The sequence below is a fragment of the Notechis scutatus genome, chromosome 1, assembly GCF_049901735.1.
Source record: "Notechis scutatus isolate UNSWTSFEM ecotype Mainland chromosome 1, rNotScu1.2, whole genome shotgun sequence".
Taxonomy (NCBI): Eukaryota; Metazoa; Chordata; class Lepidosauria; order Squamata; family Elapidae; genus Notechis; species Notechis scutatus.
The window spans coordinates 175,364,917-175,377,165 of NC_142009.1; the positions used below are offsets into that span (position 1 = coordinate 175,364,917).

At 39.0% G+C, this 12,249-nt stretch overlaps 1 protein-coding gene across 1 annotated transcript in view; it reads right to left on the minus strand.

Annotated features, from left to right (window-relative positions):
- Positions 1–11,834, minus strand: part of PLCL1 (phospholipase C like 1 (inactive)) — a 238,418-nt gene extending 226,584 nt beyond the window's left edge. The window contains exon 1 of the mRNA XM_026667943.2: positions 11,123–11,834. Coding sequence (XP_026523728.2) covers positions 11,123–11,386 — 264 coding nt within the window. The 5' untranslated portion in view covers positions 11,387–11,834. The remainder of the gene's footprint in view (positions 1–11,122) is intronic.
- Between the last annotated feature and the right edge of the window lie 415 nt (positions 11,835–12,249).

The window sequence follows — 12,249 nt, forward strand, 5'->3', positions numbered from 1 at the left end:
CACATGGAATATAATGCATGTGAATTGTATAGTTTTAAATCTCCAATGTTTTGATAGATTAGGATGAAATTATACCTTTTTAGAACTTCAGTATATAGGACTTGGAATAATTTCATGTATAATATAATATAGTTTTTTATATTATAAAACTATATAAATTATATTATAATATAATATAGTTTTTTCCCGAATGCCATCGCTCTGCTAAACAACTAATTCCCTCAACACTGTCAACTTTACTAAGACTGCATTACTATTATTCCTCTACTACTAGATTATAATAACACTTCTTAGTACCTATCTCTTCCCACTTATGACTATGACAGTGTTGCGTGTATCTTTACAATTTATATTGTTTTATTTGTTTCCTAGTATGATCTGATTGCTTATTAGTAACCTTTGACTATCACTAAGTGTTATATCTTATGATTCTTGGTGAGTGTATTTTTCCCTTTATGTACACTGAGAGCATATGCACCAAAGACAAATTCCTTGGGTGTCCAATCACACTTGGCCAATAAAGAATTCTATTTTATTCTATAAAGGCCAACTTGAACACTCTCAAATAAGTATAAAAAGCTTTGTTATTTAATAAGAATTTCAAATAGGAAATATTCCATTATACTTTTGTCAATTAGTGGAAAATATAAAGAATCATAAAATCACAGTTTAAAAGAAAAACAGTGATTTTATCTTGTGCAGTTTTTCATTTTGATACTTACTGGGAGTTCTTTCATATTCAATATTCTTTTTCCTGCAATATAATATTTTTCATATTCAATCAACAGTATATTTCGGGAGGGGGGGACTATGTGGAGTAAGCAAAAAAATTCCAGACATAACATTGCATACTGTATGACAATATTTTCAACAAGATTTCATCAGCCTCATGCCCTCCATCTTTGTTTGACTTTAATTCTCTAAATTCCACAGCCAGCGTTAGGACTTTTAGGTTGAAAAAGGTAGACTGCACCTCACAACAATATTGTGAAGCATCTTAACTGAGAAATCAAACTCATTCAGCAAAGTACCAGTACATGACTATATTGTATTTCGATCCAAATCTGAAAGACCTCTAGTTGTAGCCTTAGTCAATTATGTGCACTGCCTCCCAAACTTCATAAATGCAGATATGCTGCACCACAAATGTTCTCTCCTTGATGCTGTGTAAACTTTCTGACATGACCAGGACTTTCTCCAGTTCACCAATGGGACTGTATAAAATATAATATTTCAGTCTGTGCTTTGCCCCCATCTATTCTTGTTCTTTCCTCACCTTTTTTTTTCACACACAGGAGAGAGAGCACATGTGTAGAGGCAAAACTATCTCTCCCTCAAACTGCCTGGGAAGGATGAGGGTGTGAACCTCAGGAGTGAGAAGGAAATTCTGATGAGGTGCAACTGTTTGCCCTGTTTGCTTCTGATGAGGTGCAACTGTTTGGATTGCTCCTTTTCAAACAAGACAAAAATTAATTAGTTCATTTTGAAAAATTCTCACAAACCCATTGCATCCTGGTGAAATAAAAGTACAACTCTAGTCTCAAATTGGCACAGTTTTTACATTTGGAACAGGCTGACACCTTGTTGCCATATTGATTATTTGATATACAGTATATTATATCCTGGCACGTGATTCTGCCAATCTATTAAGATTATAATGTCAACTCTAAATTAGGAGTAATAGCATATTAAATTCAGAAATCACAACCTCTTTCTTTCTCTCAAAAACTTGCAGCCAAAGAGACCTCATGCTTTATATTCCCAGAACACAACCCTAGATCTGGAACCTATTTTTAATTCTATAAATATGTGAAAATAACATCAAGGCGAACTAGAGAACAGGAAACTGTCTTGGATTTAAAAAGTACTACAAGCATGTCTAGTCACAAACATGTATGTCATGCTAAATGTATTTTTTTAAAGAGCTATAACGATGCTTTAAACTTAATAGTGCTGAACTGTTTCAAGCAAATTTGAGATTTAAATGTTGTGAAGATAGAAAAAGAAAGAGAGGAAAAGATATTAAATACAAGACAGCATGTAGGTGAGCAACTGAAGTTATGCATACTACCAAGTAACTCTTAAGTGCACTGTATCTCTACTTTTTAATACAGTACTCCTTAATTGTTTTGCAAGCATGATATGAGCTAAGTCTTTATTATATTTGAAATTACATTGGAAGGAAAAGTAGTTTGAAGAAAAGGATTCAAAATATATTCAGAAGAAACAGATTTAAAATGTACTGGATTGTTGGTTTACTGGAAGAATTAAAAAGCTCTTAGAATGGAAAAAATATTGTTGAAACCATGCAGAACTGATTAGTCATGAAGAAGATCAGAATGGACTAATTCTAACGACTTAAATTGTAGACTAAGCAACTCATTTAAACTTTAACTACACCACCATCTCAACCCACATCAAAGGTAGATAGCTAGTTCCCTAAAAGAATGTAAATTACACTGAAGTAGGAAATGAACGGGCACCCAGAAGCCGTAACCATTCCATCTCATCAGCATCTTTTAGCTCAGATATGGAATAATAGATTGAAAAACTCCTAATACCATATAGGAGTCTTTTCTTAATATTATTTATTGGATAGATTTTTATGCCACTCATCTCACTTCTTCTTTTCCATATCTAGATTAAATTTTAAATTGCCAGAATGAAATCGCCTTCTTGGAATGTCGTTGGCCAAAATAAGTCATTATCGGTACATATTTTTGATAGTAGCTGACATACTAGCAGATGGCCTGGGTTCTGCATCTCTCCACATTCACACAGAGTATTATTATCTACTAAGAGCCTCCACTTCAGCATATTGGTTTTACACTTTGGCATTCCAACTCTCAAGTAATATAAGAGGGGTAACATCTTTCAGCTGGATCCTCCTTTAATGTTATTCCTTGTTTGATAGACTCCTTCCTCCATCTTTTAATTCAATTTTGTTCTTGAATACTCTCAAGAACATTTGTTCCTGTTCTTCCTAGATCTGAGTCAGTGGACTCGGGCTTATGTCTGTTCAGAGGATGTTGAGGATCATTCTCTTGCTTAGTTTTCTTGGCATCTACTGCTACTTCTCTCCTGATCTTAGGTGGGGCAATGCAGCGAGAGGATATATTTTCTCAGTTGGTGTTGGTTTGAGACATCCTGTCACTTAACTTGTTTCGCATGTGCAGATGCACCCCATACTGGAGCAGTATACTCTGCTGCAGAGATATTTGAGGCCAAAGCTGATATGTGCAACATAGATGGTTGAGTTCCCTGTGTGTAGTTTATCAATTTCCTGATGATATTGTTCCTCAAGCTGATTTTAGCCTTAGTGTTCAGACAACGCTGTTTAAAAGAGTGTCCTGTTGAGTTCACTGTTGGACAGTGCTGTAGTCAGTTCCCCTGCAACATACCATCCAATTCTTCTCAACCCATCTCACTGATACAGACTCTGGACACCTTACAACAGAAGTCCCCAACCCCGGGCCGCAGCCTATCTCCAGGCTTGTGTCAGCCTTCAAGATTTTTCTCCCTTTGCTTTGCATCTTCAGGCTGTCGTAAGTAACGGGGGGAATGGTTATGGGAAGTGAGCTGGAGCTGTTACAAACCAGCACTGTATAAGCTGGGGGGTACATTCTTGCTTAAGTTTCTATCCTATGCGCAGCTGCAACCCTTTATCAAACTATGTCAAGGTCAACGGACAGAAGCCTCATCACCACCTGGAGATGCCCACATGATGATATACACAACTTTTAATTGGATGAGCCAATTGGACTCTTGGGGGTGGGAACGTTGCCATTACTTTGTATATGTGATTTACGCGCCCACTTTCTCAGATTCAGAATTCTTTTGTTGCTACCACTTGATTTCCAATAAAAGATATCTTTTCTCTGATTAAAGGAGTCTTAAGTATTTCTTTATTGGATTTTGAATGAAGCACCAGCTGACAGCTTGAACCATTGGGAACCGGGCCACAGAAGTGGCAGGTAAGCATATGTGTGCACATTCATCCCCACTTGTGCAAACAGTGCGTGTGCACATACATGCGTGCTGCATTTGCATGAGAGGCAGGTGCATGCTTAAGGAGCTAGGCTAATTTATACTATATTGCACCTATTCTGTACAGAGTATTTTGAGTATTTACATTATGCTGCAGAATTTACATTCAACTCAAGGCACTGGGTTTGGCCTTTAACTTCTAAATTGGCTTAATCCATGCTGTCTGAAGGACTGCTTAAGAGTCGAACAGAGCAAGAAGATCAATATTTGACTGATCAATAACAGCTATTACATTGGCTGGTAGGGAGGGTATTGGGCTGTCTCAATCAAAATTCAGTTGTTTTAGAAATACATCAATCATTACTGGTTCTCAAGGGAAACTTTTAGGAGATATAATTAATAATGTGTTTTAGAACCAGGCCTCATGGCAACTGTGAAATTCTTACTATGCTAAATTCTCCATGGCCTCTTAATCACTTTAAGGCTCAACCAGGACCTAAATTATAGCAAAATCGAATCACTCTAACTTAATGCTAGGTGCAAATATAGGGAAACAAATGAGTAGATGTCTCAAGCAAGCAAACTACACAATAGAAAAGTAATACTTGTTTTCCGAAATAATTTTGTGAAACCTTCTTTCCTAGTGATTCTGCCAGCTTTCTCCAAACCAGTATTCTCCAGATGTATTTAAACTACAGCTCTCAACATTCTTAACCAATACTGTACGGCTGTTGGAAAAGGTCAGCACCTTATTCTTCAGTGCACAGAATGCAGTGCAGTCCAATGCATTATACTCAGAATTAATGAAGGTGAATTCAATCATTCTTGCTCTCAAGTACATAGGACTGCAACTTTGACCATTTAGAATCTCCCTAATATTTCATTCATTATCCCTTTATTCAAATTATTTTTCAGAAAAAAGGTAAGGATGTACAAACATTAACCCTTCTAAAATCCTTATGAAACAACCACCCTATCTTTATACAGAAGAGAGGCTGGCTAGATATAAAAAATGAATTCAATATTTTAAAGTATTTTTTAAATCTTCTGTTGTACATGATTAAAGGAAATTTCCCAGTATTTCTAAACTTGTCTTAAAATTAATTGCAAAATATATTGTTTTTTCAGATTTTGTATTTGTAATTGCATTTGTAACAGCTTTTTAAATGGTGTCATTTTCTGTCAACACTAACCTCTCCAGTGATTTTAGTGAAACAAGTATTTCAATAAATTTCAATCAATAAAGCCTTTAATATATAATTTTAAAAGTAACACATATAAATCTTGGCTGATTCACATTGCATGAGATAATTGATTTCACTAAAGAGTTGGTGGCTGATTGTTCACCAATGGGACTGTACTATAAAATATAATATTTCAGTCTGTGCTTTGCCCCCATCTATTCTTGTTCTTTCCTCACCTTTTTTTTTCACACACAGGAGAGAGAGCACATGTGTAGAGGCAAAACTATCTCTCCCTCAAACTGCCTGGGAAGGATGAGGGTGTGAACCTCAGGAGTGAGAAGGAAATTCTGATGAGGTGCAACTGTTTGCCCTGTTTGCTTCTGATGAGGTGCAACTGTTTGGATTGCTCCTTTTCAAACAAGACAAAAATTAATTAGTTCATTTTGAAAAATTCTCACAAACCCATTGCATCCTGGTGAAATAAAAGTACAACTCTAGTCTCAAATTGGCACAGTTTTTACATTTGGAACAGGCTGACACCTTGTTGCCATATTGATTATTTGATATACAGTATATTATATCCTGGCACGTGATTCTGCCAATCTATTAAGATTATAATGTCAACTCTAAATTAGGAGTAATAGCATATTAAATTCAGAAATCACAACCTCTTTCTTTCTCTCAAAAACTTGCAGCCAAAGAGACCTCATGCTTTATATTCCCAGAACACAACCCTAGATCTGGAACCTATTTTTAATTCTATAAATATGTGAAAATAACATCAAGGCGAACTAGAGAACAGGAAACTGTCTTGGATTTAAAAAGTACTACAAGCATGTCTAGTCACAAACATGTATGTCATGCTAAATGTATTTTTTTAAAGAGCTATAACGATGCTTTAAACTTAATAGTGCTGAACTGTTTCAAGCAAATTTGAGATTTAAATGTTGTGAAGATAGAAAAAGAAAGAGAGGAAAAGATATTAAATACAAGACAGCATGTAGGTGAGCAACTGAAGTTATGCATACTACCAAGTAACTCTTAAGTGCACTGTATCTCTACTTTTTAATACAGTACTCCTTAATTGTTTTGCAAGCATGATATGAGCTAAGTCTTTATTATATTTGAAATTACATTGGAAGGAAAAGTAGTTTGAAGAAAAGGATTCAAAATATATTCAGAAGAAACAGATTTAAAATGTACTGGATTGTTGGTTTACTGGAAGAATTAAAAAGCTCTTAGAATGGAAAAAATATTGTTGAAACCATGCAGAACTGATTAGTCATGAAGAAGATCAGAATGGACTAATTCTAACGACTTAAATTGTAGACTAAGCAACTCATTTAAACTTTAACTACACCACCATCTCAACCCACATCAAAGGTAGATAGCTAGTTCCCTAAAAGAATGTAAATTACACTGAAGTAGGAAATGAACGGGCACCCAGAAGCCGTAACCATTCCATCTCATCAGCATCTTTTAGCTCAGATATGGAATAATAGATTGAAAAACTCCTAATACCATATAGGAGTCTTTTCTTAATATTATTTATTGGATAGATTTTTATGCCACTCATCTCACTTCTTCTTTTCCATATCTAGATTAAATTTTAAATTGCCAGAATGAAATCGCCTTCTTGGAATGTCGTTGGCCAAAATAAGTCATTATCGGTACATATTTTTGATAGTAGCTGACATACTAGCAGATGGCCTGGGTTCTGCATCTCTCCACATTCACACAGAGTATTATTATCTACTAAGAGCCTCCACTTCAGCATATTGGTTTTACACTTTGGCATTCCAACTCTCAAGTAATATAAGAGGGGTAACATCTTTCAGCTGGATCCTCCTTTAATGTTATTCCTTGTTTGATAGACTCCTTCCTCCATCTTTTAATTCAATTTTGTTCTTGAATACTCTCAAGAACATTTGTTCCTGTTGTTCCTAGATCTGAGTCAGTGGACTCGGGCTTATGTCTGTTCAGAGGATGTTGAGGATCATTCTCTTGCTTAGTTTTCTTGGCATCTACTGCTACTTCTCTCCTGATCTTAGGTGGGGCAATGCAGCGAGAGGATATATTTTCTCAGTTGGTGTTGGTTTGAGACATCCTGTCACTTAACTTGTTTCGCATGTGCAGATGCACCCCATACTGGAGCAGTATACTCTGCTGCAGAGATATTTGAGGCCAAAGCTGATATGTGCAACATAGATGGTTGAGTTCCCTGTGTGTAGTTTATCAATTTCCTGATGATATTGTTCCTCAAGCTGATTTTAGCCTTAGTGTTCAGACAACGCTGTTTAAAAGAGTGTCCTGTTGAGTTCACTGTTGGACAGTGCTGTAGTCAGTTCCCCTGCAACATACCATCCAATTCTTCTCAACCCATCTCACTGATACAGACTCTGGACACCTTACAACAGAAGTCCCCAACCCGGGCCGCAGCCTATCTCCAGGCTTGTGTCAGCCTTCAAGATTTTTCTCCTTTGCTTTGCATCTTCAGGCTGTCGTAAGTAACGGGGGGAATGGTTATGGGAAGTGAGCTGGAGCTGTTACAAACCAGCACTGTATAAGCTGGGGGGTACATTCTTGCTTAAGTTTCTATCCCTATGCGCAGCTGCAACCCTTTATCAAACTATGTCAAGGTCAACAGACAGAAGCCTCATCACCACCTGGAGATGCCCACATGATGATATACACAACTTTTAATTGGATGAGCCAATTGGACTCTTGGGGGTGGGAACGTTGCCATTACTTTGTATATGTGATTTACGCGCCCACTTTCTCAGATTCAGAATTCTTTTGTTGCTACCACTTGATTTCCAATAAAAGATATCTTTTCTCTGATTAAAGGAGTCTTAAGTATTTCTTTATTGGATTTTGAATGAAGCACCAGCTGACAGCTTGAACCATTGGGAACCGGGCCACAGAAGTGGCAGGTAAGCATATGTGTGCACATTCATCCCCACTTGTGCAAACAGTGCGTGTGCACATACATGCGTGCTGCATTTGCATGAGAGGCAGGTGCATGCTTAAGGAGCTAGGCTAATTTATACTATATTGCACCTATTCTGTACAGAGTATTTTGAGTATTTACATTATGCTGCAGAATTTACATTCAACTCAAGGCACTGGGTTTGGCCTTTAACTTCTAAATTGGCTTAATCCATGCTGTCTGAAGGACTGCTTAAGAGTCGAACAGAGCAAGAAGATCAATATTTGACTGATCAATAACAGCTATTACATTGGCTGGTAGGGAGGGTATTGGGCTGTCTCAATCAAAATTCAGTTGTTTTAGAAATACATCAATCATTACTGGTTCTCAAGGGAAACTTTTAGGAGATATAATTAATAATGTGTTTTAGAACCAGGCCTCATGGCAACTGTGAAATTCTTACTATGCTAAATTCTCCATGGCCTCTTAATCACTTTAAGGCTCAACCAGGACCTAAATTATAGCAAAATCGAATCACTCTAACTTAATGCTAGGTGCAAATATAGGAAACAAATGAGTAGATGTCTCAAGCAAGCAAACTACACAATAGAAAAGTAATACTTGTTTTCCGAAATAATTTTGTGAAACCTTCTTTCCTAGTGATTCTGCCAGCTTTCTCCAAACCAGTATTCTCCAGATGTATTTAAACTACAGCTCTCAACATTCTTAACCAATACTGTACGGCTGTTGGAAAAGGTCAGCACCTTATTCTTCAGTGCACAGAATGCAGTGCAGTCCAATGCATTATACTCAGAATTAATGAAGGTGAATTCAATCATTCTTGCTCTCAAGTACATAGGACTGCAACTTTGACCATTTAGAATCTCCCTAATATTTCATTCATTATCCCTTTATTCAAATTATTTTTCAGAAAAAAGGTAAGGATGTACAAACATTAACCCTTCTAAAATCCTTATGAAACAACCACCCTATCTTTATACAGAAGAGAGGCTGGCTAGATATAAAAAATGAATTCAATATTTTAAAGTATTTTTAAATCTTCTGTTGTACATGATTAAAGGAAATTTCCCAGTATTTCTAAACTTGTCTTAAAATTAATTGCAAAATATATTGTTTTTTCAGATTTTGTATTTGTAATTGCATTTGTAACAGCTTTTTTAAATGGTGTCATTTTCTGTCAACACTAACCTCTCCAGTGATTTTAGTGAAACAAGTATTTCAATAAATTTCAATCAATAAAGCCTTTAATATATAATTTTAAAAGTAACACATATAAATCTTGGCTGATTCACATTGCATGAGATAATTGATTTCACTAAAGAGTTGGTGGCTGATTGCATATGAATACTAATGAAAAATTGGTGAATTTTGAGTGTGTGTACAGATTATTGCAGTGGACACAATTGGTTTCACTTCTGCCTGTTTCTGCCTCATCATCTACAATCCTTCACACATGTATACCTATTTTGTTTTTTTAACTACTGTGGTTCTCTATATTTAACTAGGATACTTGTGCTTGATCATCCCCATACTGGTCCCCATGTAGTTTTTCTACAACACCAGTAATGATTATAGATGTATCTACTACTGGTAGAGCATCTCTGATATTTGCTTCTGTAATGATAAATTAAGCTTAAATCTTTTAGATTTAAAAAAAATATTTTTAAAAAACTTATATATACACACCATGTGTGCACTAGATGTTCTTAAAATATTAAGATAAAATCATACAAATGGATGAATACAGGATTTGGAGTAACTGATGTTTCCTTAGACCAAGGACCTTCAAACTTGGCAAGTTTAAGACTTGTGGACTTCAACTCCCAGAATTCCTGAGCTAACATAACTGGAAGAGGAATTCTGGGAGTTGAAGTCTACAAGACCCCTGCCTTAGACAGAATAGTTTAACAATGTGATCCGTAGCACTCTCCACGTGTTTAAAGCACTAATAAACAGCACAACATGCCATAAAGGCAAGAAATTAAAACAAACTTAAAACTTTTACTCCACAGAATTCTCCTCTCACCCATTTACTTTTTCAGACTTATGAAAAGCAGTTAAAAAGCCATTAACACAAACATTGTCATATTTAGAGAGAAATCATATCACGTTCAAGATCTGATCTAGGAATTCGAAACAAAACTACCGTCCCCATTATTCTAATGAAGGCCACGCGGGATTACAACCCCAGAATGCTCAAGTCCTCCAGCCATCCTGTGCTCATCGGAAATGCTGGAAATTAAAACCCAAGGCATTTATTTGACTGATATTTATTTGGAGAAGGCGGTCCTAACGGGGAAATCCTGGAAAGAAAACAGACCCGTTGTGCTGAAAGAGATGGACTGTTTTATGGGCAGATTCCTTTTTTAAAAAATAATCCGATATAATTTTATTAGACAAAAAACGAACGGTGCCCGTGCTCCCCCCCCCCCCACTCTCCCCCCCCCCCATCTCTCTGAAGGATTCCGTAAAGAGGTTCGCCTCGGATAGTTTCTCCCCCACTCCCATCCTCTCTCTTTGAAATGAAACTACTGCTGATTCTCCTCCCCCTAAACAAGCATCTCCCAAACTGGGCTGAATATCAAATGCAAACTTAAAGAGCCGTTGCCGCCCCAGAGGCTTCTAGCCGGCTTAGTTTCAGGGTCCATCCCCCAAATCTCCCACCTAGGGCTTGAAATAAATTCCTAGTTTGACCTTCTCGGTGAGCGGCCACACCGCTCCCGCAGAACAACACGCAGCCTCGGCTTCGCCGTTTGACGTCCCTCCCTTCCTTCCTTTCCCACCCACCGCCCTCCTGCACTCCCCGGGTGCTGGTTTCCAAGGCGAAGACACCCTCCGGACTCCGCGACCCGGTCTGCTTCCTACCGCGGTCGAGAAAGCGCCCAGCGGGCATCTCCCGGCTGCCGGATCGCCAGCTGCTACCTTTGCCCAGGTCGGGGCAGCATTGGGCGCGTCCCCGGATCCCGCCACCTCAATGCAAGGCGAAGCCATCTGAACGTACCTTAATAATACTGCTCCTCCGAGGGGTGGCCCGGGCCGCTTCCAGAAGCCCGGCGTCCGAGTCGGTTGCCAGGGTGCTGGCAAAGCGCTCCGCGGCGACGGTACCGGTACCGGCAAGCAAGACTCCGCTCCTCCGTTCTTTTCTCTTCCCTAGAGACGCCGCGGACATCTCAAAGGCTCCGGGCTCCGAAGACATCTCCGTGTCTTCCTCGCCCTTGGGAGTGATCACGGTCGGAGGTTCTCGATTCCCCGAGCCTTGGGCCATGGCGGGTCCCGCTCCACCAAGCGGAGTCTCAACTTAGCGGAGGCCACTTCGACAAAAGGAGCGGAGAGGAAAGCCCCGCGAGTCAGACCCCCTTTCACTGCAGTGCAGCGGACCCACCAAGTTTCTCCGGGAGAGTCATTGGGTTCGCGCGGTTCAAAATCCCCGGCTGACAAGGCTAGTTGTCCATGCGCGGCTGTATGAGAGCGGCGGTGGCAGGGGAGGGGCAGGAAGGCGCTAAACTTGGACAATGAGGGAGTTTTCTAGCCGCAGAGAATTACAAAGCAACAACCATCCCCCTCACACGCCCATCCAAACGGAGACTCTCTTTCTTGCCGTCTGAGATTAATACGCGCGTCTCATACATATATATACATAAATATATATATATATATACACGAGACAGCTATATCTAGACAAAGAGGCTGTATAATATATATAGGTACGTAGGTAGGTGGGTAAATAAGGAGGTAAATAGAGAAAGAGATAGACGCGCTGATCTCAAGTACGCGCCAAGGAAGACGCTCTAAGCCATGCGAAGCCCGCCAACCAGCAGGAAGTGTAGCCGTTCAGATTCTTTTCGCCTGTGACAGAGCCTGACTGCTTTTGACAGACGAGACTGATAGACGTCAACCAGGGCCAGTAATCGCGGGAGAAACCTTTTTGACCGGAGCCGGCGCGGCCTATCGTTGTCCCGCGGGGCGTGGTCAAGGCATACTGTGCGCGCGTTTCTGCGCGCGCACACGGGGGCTGGTGTACATTGAAAGAGAAAGACGGACTTGTTTTTCGTTGAGAGCGGGTGTCAGTAATTCAGCACACGTTTATAATAGCTTTTTTTTTTCAAATTTATATTGCTTGCGAGCTCC